The 17,494-nt window shown below is 39.8% G+C and overlaps 3 protein-coding genes across 4 annotated transcripts in view; all 3 read right to left on the bottom strand.

Annotated features, from left to right (window-relative positions):
• Window positions 1-701: 701 nt before the first annotated feature.
• On the bottom strand, window positions 702-6,402 carry srsf10a (serine and arginine rich splicing factor 10a). 2 transcript variants are annotated; one of them, XM_010738162.3, is made up of 6 exons: window positions 6,185-6,402; window positions 3,802-3,906; window positions 2,870-2,973; window positions 2,592-2,760; window positions 1,725-1,775; window positions 702-1,646 (listed from the first exon to the last, which is right to left on the bottom strand). In XM_010738162.3, exons 1-6 carry the CDS (start codon window positions 6,247-6,249, stop codon window positions 1,373-1,375), a joined length of 768 nt encoding a protein of 255 aa, XP_010736464.1. In that variant the 5' UTR covers window positions 6,250-6,402; the 3' UTR covers window positions 702-1,372. The 2 variants fall into 2 exon arrangements, with proteins under 2 accessions (XP_010736464.1, XP_027143047.1); XM_027287246.1 differs by lacking the exon at window positions 3,802-3,906 and adding an exon at window positions 3,255-3,570 and having other exon boundaries at window positions 2,870-2,965; window positions 6,185-6,395.
• Window positions 6,403-7,711: 1,309 nt separating this feature from the next.
• Window positions 7,712-8,553, bottom strand: fabp10a (fatty acid binding protein 10a, liver basic). The gene is made up of 4 exons (XM_010738161.3): window positions 8,387-8,553; window positions 8,123-8,295; window positions 7,920-8,009; window positions 7,712-7,819 (listed from the first exon to the last, which is right to left on the bottom strand). Exons 1-4 carry the CDS (start codon window positions 8,451-8,453, stop codon window positions 7,769-7,771), a joined length of 381 nt encoding a protein of 126 aa, XP_010736463.2. The 5' UTR covers window positions 8,454-8,553; the 3' UTR covers window positions 7,712-7,768.
• A 2,679-nt stretch (window positions 8,554-11,232) lies between these two features.
• Window positions 11,233-17,494, bottom strand: part of myom3 (myomesin 3) — a 57,060-nt gene continuing 50,798 nt past the window's right edge. Inside the window, exons 27-38 of the mRNA XM_027287247.1 lie at window positions 16,834-17,007; window positions 15,942-16,001; window positions 15,259-15,326; window positions 15,061-15,171; window positions 14,777-14,864; window positions 14,516-14,554; window positions 14,142-14,247; window positions 12,509-12,672; window positions 12,356-12,392; window positions 12,162-12,184; window positions 12,005-12,060; window positions 11,233-11,792 (exon numbers count right to left, since the gene is read on the bottom strand). Coding sequence (XP_027143048.1) covers window positions 11,523-11,792; window positions 12,005-12,060; window positions 12,162-12,184; window positions 12,356-12,392; window positions 12,509-12,672; window positions 14,142-14,247; window positions 14,516-14,554; window positions 14,777-14,864; window positions 15,061-15,171; window positions 15,259-15,326; window positions 15,942-16,001; window positions 16,834-17,007 — 1,196 coding nt within the window. The 3' untranslated portion in view covers window positions 11,233-11,522. The remainder of the gene's footprint in view (window positions 11,793-12,004; window positions 12,061-12,161; window positions 12,185-12,355; window positions 12,393-12,508; window positions 12,673-14,141; window positions 14,248-14,515; window positions 14,555-14,776; window positions 14,865-15,060; window positions 15,172-15,258; window positions 15,327-15,941; window positions 16,002-16,833; window positions 17,008-17,494) is intronic.

The following is a 17,494-nucleotide window of genomic DNA, read 5'->3' as shown; positions in this document are numbered from 1 at the left end:
GTTTTAGTAGTAGTGCTAAAGAGAGGAGGTACTCTGACAGAGACCCAGACCATACGAGACTCTGCAATCACAGTGATAACTGGTTATAACTTCCAAAATAATGACCACTTGATTTTTAAAGTGATGAGCCAACATTAGAAAGGGTAAGGCAGGAAAACTGACTTTTTAGTCAAAGGTGGAAAATATGTTTCGTAAAAAATAACCAAACATAAACTAGATTTTGATCTAGGTCTGCAAAAATGTTGAAATTGTCATTCATGCATTCATAACCAGCCGGCTAGATTACTGCATTCTTTGCTCCCTGGCTTCAGTTTAAAAAAAGTCTTTAGTCTCTAGCTCACAACAAAACTCTGCTGATTTTAATTGATTACTTCCTCAAGAACCCTTCACTCAAGTTATTTAGCTGATCTTTTAGTGTCCTATGTCGCTCCCTTAGATCCTCAGATGTGTCATTCTATTTAGTCATTTAGCTGACTCTTTATCCAGTGTGACTTACAAAGACAATCATAGTACAGTGTGACAAGGACATGTTAGTGCAACTATAAGTACTACTCGTAGAAAAAGTGGCAGCTCTTGGTAGTACTAGGATAGGAGGTACTCTCTGAAGAGTTGATCGTTTCGAAGGTAGAGCCAGACGTTCCACCAACACAAACAAGTTTGGATCGCTATGTAGGCTCTAAAAAGTACATCTTAAAAACAAGTTGAAAGAATTTGTTTCTTTATTGACAAAGCATAACAACAGTACTAAGGAACGCTTAAAATATTCAACGGACTTTCACTCACTGAACAAAGTACATGAGAAATAAACGCAGCACATACTGTCACATTAAATACTGGACAAAGTATAAGGTAGTAATTAACCGTATTCCATATGCCATCCATTGCCAAAGTACTTAACTACAGAGTATACAGTTTGCCTGCTGTGTACTAGCAGATATGAGAGGCCAGCGTACTTCTAGTAAATACTGTTGAGTCACAGCCTGGAGTTACATTTTAATTCATGTTTACATAATACACAAACAGTGGAACCAAACTGAGACAGGCATAAACTGTGTGTGTGTGTAAATATTGTTAACTCAAAATACAAAAATATTATTGGCAAAGCCAAACTGTAGCACCTTCATCAACCCACATTACACGAGTCCAGAAAAAAAAAACATGACCTGGTGAAACTTCCCAGGGATTAACTGTGCTTTCACTTCAGAACAAAAACCTAAAAAAATAATCTCCGCTCCCGCTGGACTCTTCCCTTCTTCCGCAACGCGATGATCAAAACAAATAAAAACAGAGCGTAACACTCGGGTTATCATAGTTGAAAGCTGAACAGAAACATCCTCGTAGACTAGATTAACAGCTGTGGAGGAGCAGACAGTCAGTGACCTCCGGACTTACGCCCAGCCCAGGACCTGGAGCGGGAGCGTGACCGGGACATGGATCTAGAGTAGGAGCGGGATGGAGAGCGTCCCACGGACTGTTTCTGGGAGCTGGAGGTTGGGTGGAAGTCTTCGGCCGGGCTGTGGGACCTGGATTGGCTCTTTTTACCTTTGGGCCTGGATCTGGAGGGTGAAGGGGAACGGGACGCGGAGCGGCTACGTAAGCCCGGTTCATGGTGTGTCCTCTGGTGCTCTCGGGGCGGACCTCTGTACCTGGAGGGACGATGAAATGTGTTTAGCGTGAAGTCAGGAGTGGTAAGTGCTTATTATAAACACGGCAAGATGACCTACTTCTCATTTTCGTGACTCCTGCTCCGCTTGTGACGACTGTAGGACCGAGAGCTGCAGAGAGAACAACAACAAACCAGTTTCTCAGGGTGTAACTTTAAGATAGGGTGTACTAAAAAGAACAATGAGTTCTTGTAATTAAGTATTGAATGGAACGGCTTCCTGCTTTTACAGAGCGGACCGGTTTATACCAGTTCCAGAAAGGCAGATAAGTAAACAATAAAATAGGTTCAGTCTTCTTTGATGTTATTATCCTGCTCTTTGGTCTTATTAGTATGTTGGGGAATAAATAAAGATGACATGTTGTAGTGGGTGACCCTGTGTCATCTTCTCTTTCACAGTGCTAACTAACGATAAGAGTACAATTCATTCTCTGACTACATTTTGTGACAAAAGGATCACGGCTTAAACAGACATTAAACATCTTATTAAAAGTTTTTAATATATATATATATATTTTTTTTTGGCATTTGGCCTGAGCGGGACTCAAACCACGCTCTGCCAGGTGAGCTACCAGGAGTGCCCTCAAAACGTATGTTCATGTAGGGTCTGTTAAAACCTCATGGAAATTCCCAGGATTCAGTATTTAAAATATGACAACCTAGTTTGAGAGCAGACACTGAAAAAAAGACCTTTGGAGAATATGCTGCATGTTATGTTTCTCATTTAACAATATATGCTAAAGTGCTCCATGCATCAACATCAAATGAAGTTAAACATAGTCTAAGATTTGGATGTTTGGTTTCCTGATTTAGACGTATTTCCATCAGTATTTAGCATCCCGACTCCATGATAAACTCCTAAAAGAACTGACGTAAGCTTTTATTAAAGTTATTGCAAGTTAGTGAAACAAAGTTGCCAACAACTCACTCTCTGGGGCTCTCCGACCTCCGTGGACGGCGCTCATAGGAAGGGCTTCGGGACCTGTGCCGCTCGTAGCTGCGACTCCGGGATCGTCTACGGCGACTATCCCGGTCGTCGTCGTAGCGGGAGAAACTGCGGGGGGAGTGGCGCTCCTTGGACTTCATCTGGTTCGGGGCTTGATGGACAAATCAGAACATTAGGTATCTATAAACTTAATATTTCCTCACGTGAACGAGGCTTTACAAAAGCTGCATGCATGCTGCTCGGATAGAAAGTGTTCATACTCTTTCTGTCTCCCTGGGCAAACTGGATCTCGATCTGACGCCCGCAAACCCATTTGCGGTCCAGGTTGTGAAGAGCGTCCTCTGCGTCTCGCACATCTTCAAACGTGCTGTATTGTTAAGGCCTTTTATTTTTCAAATTTTGGAAAGTAGGGACAGAGAAAAACTGCACACATGCACAACAATTACAAAGAAACAAAAAAAAAAAGTCTGACAGCTGCAGTCTATGAAACACAGCCACTGGACTTAGATCAGTTATCTCAGGTAATGATTTATTCTTCAGTCTGCAATTAAAAAACAACATGAAACTAAACCAATAAGACTCATTTGTGATTTCAAATTGTGAGGACAAGACAAATATTGATGGTGATCAGATTCAGTAGGATACAAAAAGTTTGGCTTGTTACCTTTAACATGCTTGACCTTTGACCTTCAGCTTGATCTTTATTCTCTCGGCAGAAGAACTTGAGGTTTCCTGCTTGTCTTTGCCCAATAAACACTTTGCTTTTCCTCCCTTTTGGCAGACAAACGGAAGCCTTGGTGCTCTCTGTTTCTCCTCTTTGTATCTTCATGCTTTTGCTCTCTCTTTATTTTCCCCAATTCCACTACTGCTTGTTGCCTGGGTGTCTTTGGCTTGAATCTACTCTACAACCGCCTTTCAACTTTCTTTGGTGTGGAGTCTCCAGAACTGTATCTTTACAATTCTAAGGCAACAACAGAAGAAATATTGGTTAGGGATATGTTTAAATATACTACATAACAAAATAAAATCACATGTGATGTGAAAAAAAAAAACATTCCCACGCAATGGGATAAACACTTGTGATACAAAAACAGAGTGACTCAACTGCAACCAAAAAGTCAGATTTAACGCTTTAACAACCCCTTTGGTGAAAACACCATTTCCAAGTGAAAACTAAAAGAAGAAAGGATATTGAATGTAAGCAAATCCTCTTGTCCGCCGTGTATAGAAGTCAAGTGGAATGTAGACATCTACAATAGGCCCATAACGACCAAACTCACGTCGTAAATCCTCTGGCCTAAAGTGTCATTAAAAATAAGCACATTTATTCTGCTGGCTACCACGTGTGAATTTTAGCTGGAGCCCAGTGTGCAAGGTAGACACAAGAGCGGGTGCCAGCACAGCATATGACAGTACCTGAAGAGGAAGTTTAAAATGTACAAATAATAATAAATAAATAAAAAAACAACACAGCCAGCTATGCAGCTATGCAAGCCAGAGATGGGATGCATGATCTGTTAACAGAAGTTAGTTATCTGAGAATAACCACCGATTTGCACAGCAACATTTCAAAAGGTCTTGAAAAAGCAATTCAAGTTTCGAATGAGGACAGGCTGTGATCGCTCTGTGGTCAGCTCCAAATAACAGTAGGACACTGGCGAGTACAACCACAATTATGTCAAACTGCTGGGAACTATTTCTTCTGTAGGACAGAGTAAGAGTGAAAACTGTGCAGAGAAAAGGTCTGTGTAACTTTTGAATTATTCACAAAAAAACAAACACATTTACATATTCATAATATGAGGTGGTAAACATGATTCACAGACTATCGTGGCCACATACTTCTTGAGAAAGGTGAGAGTGTATGTCTTTTGTCATTTGAGTTCCCTTTAATAATACTGGATAAAAATGGTTTTATTAATTTTAAGAAGTCTTTGCAGTTTGAGGTAAAATAAAACCAAACAACAAGAGCCACTGTGTGTTAACATTTCACACTAAATGCAAAATCCAACAAAATAAAACTATATTAACATAGATACGGCTTCATTTTTGCAGTGTTACATTAAGGGGAGATATATATACGCACACTGACTGGCCACTGAACTATTATGTTTACTATTGGGGTTGTAGTTTGCAGTAGCAGTAACTGGACATTGTCCTCCATTTACATACACGACTAGGCCATAATATTAGAAACACCTCTCAATATGACAAGATAACATAAAATAAATTCACTTGTTACGACAGCTAAAATACATGAGATGGTTAAGAAAATACTCAAAGAAAATAAATAGAGAAATACAATGATTGTACAAGTTATAGATACTATCCACATGTTTCAGGAGGAAAAAGGTAATAGGACGGTGTAGTATAATTTAATGGACTTAATGAAGTGTGTGTGTATATAGTATTCATCAATACACTATAGTATTTATTATGTTTCCCACAGTTAAACAGTTTAAACTGACTGTAACCTTAGCTCGACATTTAAATGGTGCAGGTCTATTTCCATATTACTGTCTGACAGTTAGACTTACCACTAACTAATGCCTTAACAATTGCAAGCACAGGGTGTAGCTACACTTATAACAGCCAACAGTACATATTATTATTAACACAACAGGAAAAAAAAGCTAATTGGACAGTGTAGAATAATTGAAGTGAGATGCATGTATAAAGTCCAGTTTAACACTACTGCAGACTACAACCTCAATATTAGTATATACACACACTCATGCATGTATATAGTGTGTGCCTGTTCTGTGTTGTTACAATTTCTATTTGTTTAACACGATCATTTCTTAATTCAGCACTAACTAATAAGCCTGAACAGTTACTAATACAGGATGTAGCTATACTAGTATTTCTATGTGTCACATTTTTTTGGGCCTGGCTTATAATAATTTACTTTATTCACCTTTTATTTCACCTTGTTAACCTATTTATATTCTGGGTTATTAGCCTGTATGTGTTTATGATTGATAACTAATTCAGGCATAGTGGAATCATTTATAAATAATATATAAAAAGTAGCTTTTTATTGCATATTAATGCTTGCAGTTTACTCGTTATATTTTATAATTCATTCTCACAGATTATTTTTGATAAATGTGCGGCCCCCCTCGGGGTCACGGCCCCCTGGTTGAACACCCCTGATATGTAGCGTGTGACAAACGTTAGAGCCGTTAGCTCGAATAAACAGACTGTGCTACAGTTAATCTGCATGCAGATGCTTTAATTAAAACATCAGCACGGTCACACTGTTGTCGCAGTCGTGATATAACATTAATTAACGTCCGTAATTTAAGATAATTAAGATAATTAGCACATTTTGTGGGGCAGTAACGTTAAAGCTTGTTGTTAGCAGGCTCGCGCACAGCCGTTGGTTAACCGTTGACTGTTTAAACCGTGTAACAGACGTTGGGGGCAAATCTTCGGTTATAAATTAACCACCACTCCCTTTTCTGCCCCCGCCACCCCCCGCAGGGGCAACAGTTATAACGTTGACGTCAGTTTGGACATTTAAGACATGTAGCATTACGTTAGCCGCACCATGCTTGCTTAGTTCAACATACCTGGACTCGTCGGCGATGTTTCTAACGAAGAGAGACGTGTTAGGCGGCCTCAGGTATCTCGCCATTTTTATGTTTAACGACCCGTTGTTACAAAATGGAGGCGGTGAATCTGTTTATTAATATATAAATATATATATAAAAAAACACAAATCCCGACGCTTGCACTGCAGCTAACTACGTGGTCGTTCTCTGCGCACTGCGCATGCTCACAAAATTACAGCCTTTTTTTTTTCTCCTCCTGATATAGCCACGAAGGCACGTAAGCACGCACGCACACTTACGTCATCTTACGTAACCTGGTAACCAGTTAAAATAAGATAAGAACAATAATAACATAGATAGATAGATAGATAGATAGATAGATAGATAGATAGATAGATAGATAGATAGATAGATAGATAGATAGATGATTTTATTAATCCCCAAAGGGAAATTAGGTTGCCATAGCAGCAGTCCGGTTTGAATTTGAATACAATAAAAATACAACAGAATAAGATACTGAGGTAGAAAAAATAAAAGAACACACAGAATGGGACATGGACACTTAAAAAAACACAAAATAAATAGATAGGTAGATAAGGTGCAGTGGCAAGAGGATGGTAATAGTACTGATGATATGATGGTGATGTTATTGTTAATAACAGTATATAATAATAATATATAGATAGATAGATAGATAGATAGATAGATAGATAGATAGATAGATAGATAGATAGATAGATAGATAGATAGATGCACATATAAATATATTTATTTGTAATTATGTAAATTAACACAGGGTCAACAATACAATATGCAAATATGTTGGACAAGAGGAACTGGTCAGCTCAGCATTAAGAGCACTAAACAGTGTAACAGCACTAAAAAACTCTCTCTCTCTTTCTTTCTATCTATCTATCTATCTATCTATCTATCTATCTATCTATCTATCTATCTATCTATCTATCTACCTACCTACCTACCTACCTACCTACCTACCTACCTGTATACAGTATACAAAAACGTATTAAAGGTTTAAGCCTATTAACCTGCATGTCTTGGAGGAAGCCAGAGTATTCGGAGACATGGGGAGAACATGCAAACGGCACACAGAAAGAAAGAACCCAGCCGAGGTTCAAATCAGGAACCTTCTTGCTGTGAGGCAACAGTGCTAACCACTGCAACAGCATGCCACCACAAGATGTACATGTTTATCTATATATAAGTAGTAAATATGATTAACACAGGAAAACAGTGACTGCACAGTGTAGTATAATTTAAGTGCATTGTAAATAAGGGTTTGCATGTATAAAGTGAGTTATAGAGACCCCACAGTCTCACGCAGGAGTTGTTCATGATGGATGTCAGCTTTGCTAACATCCTCCTCTCCCCCATTTCCTCTGTGGAGTCTAGGGGGCAGTCCAGGACAGAGCTGCTCTCGACCAGTTTGTTGAGTCTATTTCTGTCCCTCTCCATGATGAGGCTTTCGTAAAAAAAGATCCATGCAAGGGCATTTGTGCAAAAAAAAAAAAAGACGAGCAAACCACGCTTGATAAGCAACACTTTTTTTTATTTAAATAGACATTGGTTTCTTCACTGCCAAGGTTACATCTTTTTGCTCTTCCTGACGAGAGTTGTTGAGCCCATGGTTAAAGTCTGAGAAGGGAAGAGGAAACAGTTTGTAGCCTGGAGATAATTTACATTATTTAATCTTATTAATTAATACATTCATGAGTTATACTAGGATGCACTGTACCTCGACCATCTCTCCTCCCTTGAGCTCTTGGATGTGGCAGAACTTGCCAGTTTTGCAGACCAGTTTGCCGCCCTCCAGATTGACAGTGCACTGTGGAGGGGTCAGGGGAGAAGACATCATCATCATCATTAGCACAAATGTTAGAATTTATTAGGACAGTTGTAAAAATGAAAATTGCCTGAAAAATAAAGAGAGTTACAAACCCTGATCTTCTTGCCGTCCATGGTGGTGATATCAGCCTCCTTGCCGACGGTAAAGGAGTTGGTCACAGTTTTTCCAGGAGTCTTGGAGGTGACAACAAAGTCATTGCCAGTTTGCTTGATCTCAGTGATTGGCTTGATGTCCTTGGCCATCTTGATGACATCTGCTGGGAGTTCTGCAAAGCACATGTGTTTTTATTAACACCTAAGTAAGGACTCTCTGTATGTAAACCCCTGCAGCTCTACCAAAAAACTCTGGTTTCTCACCCATTGCCTTGAGGAACTCCTCGTAGTTCTCCTGGGCGTAAACCTGCCATGTTCCATTGAAGTCCATGTTTTCTGGAAGATCTGGATTCTCCTTTACCAAGGTGGGCTGGAGGCTGTGACAGCTGTGTGAAGCTCAACACAATGTGGAGGACGTGACTGTATCTGGTGCTCCTTCTTATACAGGAGAGTCACAGGGAGTCCCAGTGCTATGTCTAATGAGTAACAAACTCCTGTTTGAACAACCCGGAGTTCACTTACTCCTGTTTGGACATATCTCAGATGAATTTAGATTTTTGTCACGTGTGTTCAAGAGCTTCACTAAGTACCATTTTTTTTCTACGCACATCAACAAACAGACAGTACAAGAACAATATCTACTGTGAGGTTCACGGGTGTCCGAGTGAATTTGAGGTTCGTAACCTTCAGGATCAAAGGTGTGTTTTATTTAAGAACTCATTTATTGAACACCAGATCTTTATTACACTTCATGAATGCCTGCAACCTTTCCACAGTGTGCCATTGAACCTCATAACACGGATCTACCTGACTGACCGGGGCCCGATTGTACTGTAGGGTTAATGACACTACGGACTGTTTGCTTTTAAAGTGCAAGACATAATCTCTGCTTGCAAAATCATTCACAAAGAAAACTGCAGTCCACATGATGATTATCTTTAATAGTTGAACATAAAGTGGAATAAATGTTGACTGAACATTTAGCATGTACATTAAGTGCTCATAAACAATAATATACGACTATAGAGTCACTTGAAATCACTTTATTCACTACAAACACAAACACATGACTGAAAAGCCGTACAGTCCAGTAGCTAATGGTTTTGTTATGACAGGTGTTAAAGGATAGATCAGGTATTTTGAAGTTATATGAGGTACCTTTCTGTCAGACACTATACTATGTAGCCACAGATCAGCTGTGAGATCAGACTGAAATGATGGTATGTACTTGTGTGCTGTAACTCTGATCCAAACAGCTGATTTGTGATTGGTAAAGTTTTAATCTGAAGTACACTTAAAGGTCCAGCGTTTAGGATTTAGTGGCATCAAGATTGCAACCAACTGAATACACCTTGCTTCAACCTCCCTTTCCATCATACAGTGGTCGCTCAAGGTTGCCAAAGGTTTGGTTTAGAGCCAGTGTTTGGTTTGTCTGTTCTGGGCTACTGTAGAAACACGGCAGACTCTGTGGAAGTCTCATTCTAACATATCGAAAACACAACTAGGTGATTATACGCTCATGAAACATACTTATACAGTATTATATCCCATTTCTGCCAATAGATCCCCCTAAATCTTACACACCGGACCTTTAAAGTGTGCGTTTTTATTTGGTTAAAATAGATTTTTTTTGCTGACCCATCCACAACAGTGCATAGCTCTGCTTCTGTGCCTGCATATCTGTCTGTGCTTTCTGTCGTCTACTAGATGCATAAGTACCTCATACAACCTCACTTCGAATACCCAAAGTATCCTTTTAAAAAGAGACAATGAAACTTTGCAAAACAATGGCCGCAGGACCACAAGTGCCAATTTAATGTAACAGGAAATCTTTGAGTGGATTGAGCAGAGCAGTGGTGCGTTTCAGCTCTTCATTTGTTAGAGGGAGAAAAGTTACATGGTCTCACTTCAGCGAAGAAACTTTGATGAAGTCAGCTAATTGAGTTTGACTAACAGGACTTTATAAGATATTCATCTCCATCACAGGAGAAGCCCGGGTATGACATTTTTTTTTATTGCATAAGCTGTCGAGTATTTAAATTATACAGACAGTTTGGAGACTATAGCAGATTAGATTTTTGATTAAATCTCAGTTGCAGCATTTTTCACTTGCGACATAAAATTTCCTCACGCTCAATAAAGTTTCCTAACACGTGAACAATCCGCCGTCAATCCATCACACCTTCATTCTCCTTTCTCTCTGTGCAGATGTTTACTCTGGATTAAAAGTTGCTGTCAAAAGCAGAGAGTGAATGTCATCTATCTACATCTCTGTTTCCATAAAAGTTGGCACGCTGTGTAAAATGTAAATGAAGTGCAGAGCACTGAAACTCAATATCTGATTAAAAGACAATTTATCTAATGTTGGAACTGAGAAATGTTATTATTTTTGGAAATTTATATGCCCATTTTGAAAGCAACATGTTTGACAAAAGTTGGGACAGGGTCATGTTTACCAATCTGTTACATCACCTCTTCTTCTAACAACACTCTGTAACCATCTGGGAACTAAGTAGACCAACTGCTCTACTTAAATATGTAATGTTTTTCCATTTTTTTCTGGATGTTGGTCTTCAGCGGCTCAACAGTTCGGGGTCTCCTTTGTCACATTTTATGTTTCATAATGCGGTAAGTCAACAGTAGCAGTGGACTCTTTCACTACGAAGCCATGCTGTTGGAGTATGTGGTTTGACATTGTCTTGTTGAAATAAGCAAGGCTGTCTCCTAAAAAGATGTTGTCTTACATCATGTCAAGTAAGAATATATATGTATTCGTCAGTGTTATTAAACACCCAGCCAAATTAATGATGATGATGAATAATTACAATTTTTAACAAGTTTATAAAATTAGGTGTCAAAATCAGGTAAAAATGAGCAGTATTCAGTCAAGCAGACGTTTGAAGCGACTGAAATGTGAGTTCAGAAAATGACATGACTAACGTTGAACCGCTCTGAGCGAGATTAATTAATGTCTATCTCTCTGCTAGAGGTGCAGGGGTATGCTCAGGGTGGCCTCAGCGTGCCACCCTTGAAGGCCCGCCCAAAAAATCCTGGACTGAAAACTGGTAAAAGTCTAACTCCACATTTCAGAAATATATCATTCAAAGTCTTTTCACATGTTTTCAGCAGCTATTTTCCGACATATTTAAATTTCTTTGAAAGAAATCTCAGAATTTGGCTACACACGGACTTTAATGGTCCAAAATAGTCATGTAATTTTCCAAAAACAATAAAGTTTCAACATGCTATTTAAGTTGTTTTTGTGATTTTTAAAATTAAATATGGAGTTTCACTGTTTTCCATCATCATATTTTGTTTCTGTTTACATTTCACACACCGTGCCAACTTTTTTTTGGTTGTATCGGAAGCAGAACATGAATTTCTGACTCAGTCTGCAGTCTTAACCCATCTCCACAGCGTTTGCTGGAGGCTTCTCCCCGTGCCTGTAAACGCTCACGGTCACACAAGCCGCCTCTGAGCCAAACTTATTGCGCACAAGGATGCTGTATTTCCCAGAATCTTCCAGCCTGACCTTGTGGATGTCGATGGTGCTGCACTTTTGTTCATTGGTGACGGTATAAAGGTTCGGGTCAATAAGCTCCTTGTCGTTCCTGAGCCAGAAGATCTGTGGTGCTGGGTCACCGTCGATGTAGCATGTCAGACACAAAGACTGAAGAAAGAGATGAGTCAGGAAAATGATCAAATCTGAAACAATGAAACTAGTACAACCTGCTTCTCAGGGTTAAACCTGGGGTAACTGGACTTTAAGACGTGAAGAAGCCTCTTGGATAAGAGATGAAACGTCTTCATGGATCTACAACCAGTTGCCACAGATTTGACGCTTCTCAAAGTGTCTGTTATGTTTTTCTGACAATGTCTTACCTTTCCCTCCATGATGGCTACCACATCAGGAAGACCCTTTGTCACTTTGGCTCGATCTGAAACAAAAACAAGTGACAATAACTCCCCGTCTGACATCCACTGTTGAATCTTTTAATATTTGTTGTGGACAGAAATAACACATAACCTGTAAACTCACTTTTCTCAGCGACGGCCGCTTGCCTGAGGGATGAAAACAAAGGGTCAAATCAATATGACACTGTACTGTGTCGGGCAACAATAATCTACACTGAGGTGTTTTCACTGAATAACAGTCTGTTACCTCTGACTGCTCAGCGCTTTCTGTTAGTGTCACAGCAAGCCATGCTGGACGCTTTGTCAAGCAGCACTTACTTCAACCTCTGGTAGTCCAGCAAGGCATCAGCAAAGGCTGTTAGAAATAATGATAATAATCAAGACTTGACAGAAATAACATCTTATCACATCTGCTCTGAAGTCTTCTCTTAATCTGAAACTGTGTTTTAGATCCTACGAAATCAAACGCACCTTGTCCAGAAAGGTCAAGATACCGTTTGTGTGTCTCGGTGCCGTCAAACATCTCCAAGATGTATTTGCCTTTATCATTCTCTGTCGGGTTAACGATCTCAATCCAGACTTTCTGCATACTGCTGCCAGGCTTTATCCTGGTTCCCTGGTCAATCCTCTTCTCCCTGCACAGAAGGGAGCATAGATACATTTTGCACGGACAGACAAGGACGAAAAATATGAACGTTAATGCCTTTGCACAAGATAAAAGTCAGGTCCTTTGGTCACCAGGCTGCTCACTGCTCCTAGTCATTATGAATAGTTCATGAAGTAATGTGCACAAAATGTACAGTTCACACTTGAATCATATAAAGCTGTCTAAGAAAAACAGTCTGCATCACAGCGATCTGATTTTCTTCTGTTCCTTAAATCCCCCAGCAGGTGGTGCCAGCAGCCTTGCTAAAGAAACCAGTTACACCCTCAAACATGAAATTAGGTTTTAGTATACAGGCAGTCATTCTTGCAAATGCATTAAATCTAATAAAATAATAATTCAGACTATGTTCAATGGCTTAAAAGCTGGAAAACACTGTCAGAGCATCTTATGTATTCTGAATCAGCTTGTTCCAAATCTTTATTGCAGCTACATGAATGAAATATTGAAACCCAAGATTCTGTTTTTATTAATTTACTTTGTTTGTCTTTTTGTCTCACTTTTTACACATTAAAATTAAAAATAACTTTAGGCCTTGACTGAACTTTAAAAAAATAAAGTTCTGTGAGTTTCAACAATGTTTGTTTGCGCAGGACTGTGTGATATGTAAAGTCCTTCATGACTGTGAATAGAAGCCAGCACAGAACAGAACGAGTCAGTCTCCATAAGTCCCCATGTTCAAATGTCCAGAAATAAATAAACATGTTTACAGCCTCGTACAAAAAACAATTTTGGTCTCTGTAGCTAATTTCCCATTCATAGAAATTGACATGACAACTGTTCTTGGGGTGAATTTCTATTTAACTCATCCAATCAAACTATACTAAGGCTTAAAGTTATGCATAAATAACAGTGTGTAGTAGTAATGTTTATCCATTTTCTGATTAGAGGGACTGCAAAGATGCGGCGTCCATATTTTATACTTTCTATGCCACTACTTAACAATATAAGTGTGATAAACTCAGTGTTTCAGCATCCAGCTGCCACATAAGAACATTTGCATCCAGCTCTACTGTCACATTTACATTTAGACTTTTTAAAGTTGTAAGCAGTTGAACTTTAATCATCAGTTTAGAGGCTAAACTTAACAACATTTTACACAGTAAATGAACATTCCTCTGACCTCCACTGGGTCTTGTGTGTGCATGTGTAGCTGTCTGTTTTGTTGGTGTACATGTTGGATACTTTTAGTACCTTTACCAGCCAAATAGATAACTGCCATGCTGGTGACAGTCAGAGCTCTACAGCTCTAGATGTCATTTCCAGTGTTATACTTCTGTGGCTTGGCAGTATGTGTTTCTGCACCTGATGATTTTCCAACATTTTTTATTCACAACTTGATTAAATTTGGTCTCTTACAAGTTAAGTTTGGAAACTTCCTCCTCGGTAGCAGCTGTACAAGGATGTGAGGTCAGAGAGGTGCTCTGCATGCGGACTCACTTGAAGTACCAGCTGGTCTTCAGGTAGTTTATATAGTATTTGAATGAGCAGTAGAGCTTGAAACCTTCAGCGGTGCTCTGAATCCTCAGCGGGCTGGCTGACATTGCTGCAGATACAGAGAGAGAGAGAGAGAAGACTGATGATTTGTCTGATTATATATACGTTTTCCTGGCAGTTTGAAGCATCATATTCTTTACCCGGGAAGCTCGACGCATTAATATTCTGTACCAACACACACTGCAGTTAATTAAAATGGCTTTCAGTTGTATTATCCTCATCCCAACAAAGCACAGCTGTTGTAAAAAGACAAGTCACTGGCACATTTCACAAAGGTTGTTCTGTAAAGAAAAAGCTTCCAAGTGTGAATAACTCACCGCACTGTTTACTCAGCTGCTGGAGAAGCTTGTCATACTCTGTAAATAAAGAGAATAATTAAGCTTTCAGACTGTTTTATTGCTTTTGGAAGCCAATAAACACTAAAACATTAGACGGAGGTGGCTGAATGTTGAGGAAACGACATTAAAGACATTAATCACCCCACTTCCATTACGGATGGAGAAATTTATGTACACAGGAGCAAACAGGGGATTCTTGTTTGAGGATACTTGTGCATCGGTGACGAGGTTACGTCTCACCGTCATCCAGCAGCTCCAAGGTGCTGACATCCTCTCCTCTCCCATCTGACACCACAGCTCTGTACGAACCTGCCTCTTTCTTCGTAACCTGAGGGGGGAAACCATCCGCCGCATTAAGATGAAAAATATTCATAACTTTTAAAAAAATGAAATATTCATGACAACCAAATACTTAAATTCATCTTTTGTTTGCAGGTCAACCTTAAAATTCCCTCCAAGGTGAACCAGGGAGAAATGATAGTCCCCCTCTCCACCTGAAAACAGGGCAGGATCACTGTGGATACCTGTGGGATGGTGAGCGTGCTGACCCCTGACGACTGCTCGTACACAACTTGGCTCACCGCCACGCCTTCTTTAAACCACTTGAGAGACGTGTCCTTCTTTGTATTTGTCACCTGTGTGTGGAGAGATGAAGCACACCTGAAAAAAAAAAAACGCTACCACACTTTTTTCCGACTCTTTGTGAAGCGGTGACGCCGTACCTTACACTTCATAATGAGCTCACAGTCCTCATTCACACTCCATGATAAGAAGTCCTGGAAATAAGGTCCTTGGAAAACAAAACACACGATTATGTGTCTGCACTGAGCCTCTGAATCAGTGACCATCAGATGATAATGAATTCAGAGCAAACAATGAAACACTGATGAATCATAATGTGTCAATTTATGGCAATTATAGCGAGTTATGGCTGTGTGAGACTCTTCGGGACACAACAACTAAACATGTGTCCCATCTGGTTTAATATTTCTTTGGCAGCACATAATTCTGCACGTAATATAAACAAAATGTGTCACATGGACTTTGTGGACTTTGAACAGCGAACATGTGACATTTCTGTTTGCACTTGGATTGTCGGCCTCTGCACTGGAGTTGTAACTTCTCCTTATCAGCTCAGGTGATTCAAAGAGTTCAGTAGCACAGGAAGTGTCCTTCCTTCCTTCCTTCCACCACACCCCTCTATCTCTGTTCCTTCCTCCTTTATCTCTCTTTTGCTCTCTCTCTGTCTCTCCCTTCCTTCGTCCTTCTTTCCTTCCTTCCTTCCTTCCTTCCTTCCTTCCTTCCTTCCTTTCTCCCTTGTTTAGTTTCAAGAGGTTTGGATAAGAGCAGGATCGTCTCTCTTTGTATCTATGATACGTGTCACTGATGTTTGACGACTTCTCACCAGCCTTTCTCTTGATGTCACGTAGTTTTTCATTAGCCAGGGCCAACGTCTGACGAAACTCTGACAAAACAAACACAAAAAATATCAGACCGTAGAATCACGCAGATCATATACAGAGTGTGATAAATAACTGCTGAGCCAACATCAGAAAGGGGGAAAAGCAGGAAAATGGACTTTGGGGTCAAAAGTGCCAAAGATGTTTAGTAAAAATAACCATATTAAACAAAAAACACAGACTCTGGCTTCCTTACACTGATTGGAGTTGATTTTAAGATTTTACTGATTACTTATAAAGCCCTGAGAGACCTCGCCCTGAGTTATATAGCTGATCTTTTAGTGGCGTATGTCTCCTCAGATGCTTCATTCCTGGTTGTTCCTCCGTCCAGATTTATACACAGAGGTGACAGAGGCTTTACAGTCAGGGCCTAGAGATGATGGACTGACCTGCCTGAGGAAATCAGGGCTGCAGACTTTTACAAAAGGGCCTTTAGTTGATCTTTTTATGTTCTATGTCACATTTTATTCACATCTTTATTGATTTATTGCTTTTAACTTGTTGTATTGTGATCAGAAATTACTTTGTGACTGTGTTTTGAAAGGTGCTACATAAATAATAATAATTATTATTAATGTTTAAAGGTTTCTCCACTCTGCCAGGAAAAGTTCCCAGAAAACATGACCTCAGTGTCCTCAGGCTCTAGTCTCAACCTAACGCCTTATATAAGTAAATGTGTCACATGACGGGAGTTTTTATTTCATGACTGTAAAATGAGCTGGTGTGACACATTTACACTGAGACCTGCTCTGTTCTGTTGTTCCTCCACATTTGTGCTCATCTTTCATTACAGTGACCAACATGACAGCTCAGCAGCGAGGTGATAGAGGGACGTACTTTGATCCACAAAGACCAAAGTGAACTGGTTTTTGGCGCGGCCGTCCCGCAGCTGAGCCGTGTATGAGCCCTCGTCCTCCCGAGAGAGCTGCTCAAACAGTATCTCCACCAGACCTTTGGCCTTGTCGAAGTTGATCTTACGGTGCTGCAAACAAGCATTACAGTGCACATTAGCTCATAGGCAGACAGATGGCAGATGGGTGAGCCACGTCTACTGTACGTATGCTTGGTCTGTCAGGGAGAATAAAATGTAAATCAGTGTCTGAAATGACATATGCACATAGTAGAAGACATATTTCTACATTGCCAACAAACAGAGACACACAGGAAGCAGCCTTTGAGCTCATTTTCACGGCTTTTATGCTCATCAAGATAAGTGCACGGCTTGCATGTTGATAAACCCTCAGTGCTGGATGTGATTTGTGATGTATGGCAAGCCTAAGGGCTCTAATCAGCCAAATGGCTTTTTGAATTTCGCAAAACCTCAGCTGTGATCATTTAGAAATAACATGTAATCAGTCCCGTTCAGATGGAGCTCTGATATCTGGGAAATAATGGAATAAATAAAAATGAAAACAAGAGATGAATGGAGGCCAAACACAGACGCACAACATGTTGTGAAACCACAATAAATATACTTCGTGGTGTTTGTTTTTTTCCC

The sequence above is a fragment of the Larimichthys crocea genome, chromosome XIII (genome assembly GCF_000972845.2).
Source record: "Larimichthys crocea isolate SSNF chromosome XIII, L_crocea_2.0, whole genome shotgun sequence".
Classification (NCBI taxonomy): Eukaryota; Metazoa; Chordata; class Actinopteri; family Sciaenidae; genus Larimichthys; species Larimichthys crocea.
This window is presented reverse-complemented; position numbering and strand designations above follow the sequence as displayed.

Coding starts and splice junctions, on each gene's coding strand:
- fabp10a (XM_010738161.3), bottom strand. CDS start 8,453: ATGGACTTCAATGGAACATGGCAGGTTTACGCCCAGGAGAACTACGAG. Junction 8,010..8,122: donor TGGACGGCAAGAAGATCAGG/GTTTGTAACTCT, acceptor ACCCCTCCACAG/TGCACTGTCAATCTGGAGGG. Junction 7,820..7,919: donor AGGGAGGAGAGATGGTCGAG/GTACAGTGCATC, acceptor TTCCCTTCTCAG/ACTTTAACCATGGGCTCAAC.
- srsf10a (XM_027287246.1), bottom strand. CDS start 3,438: ATGAAGATACAAAGAGGAGAAACAGAGAGCACCAAGGCTTCCGTTTGT. Junction 2,761..2,869: donor TGCCCAGGGAGACAGAAAGA/GTATGAACACTT, acceptor TTGTCCATCAAG/CCCCGAACCAGATGAAGTCC. Junction 1,647..1,724: donor AGGAGTCACGAAAATGAGAA/GTAGGTCATCTT, acceptor TCGTCCCTCCAG/GTACAGAGGTCCGCCCCGAG.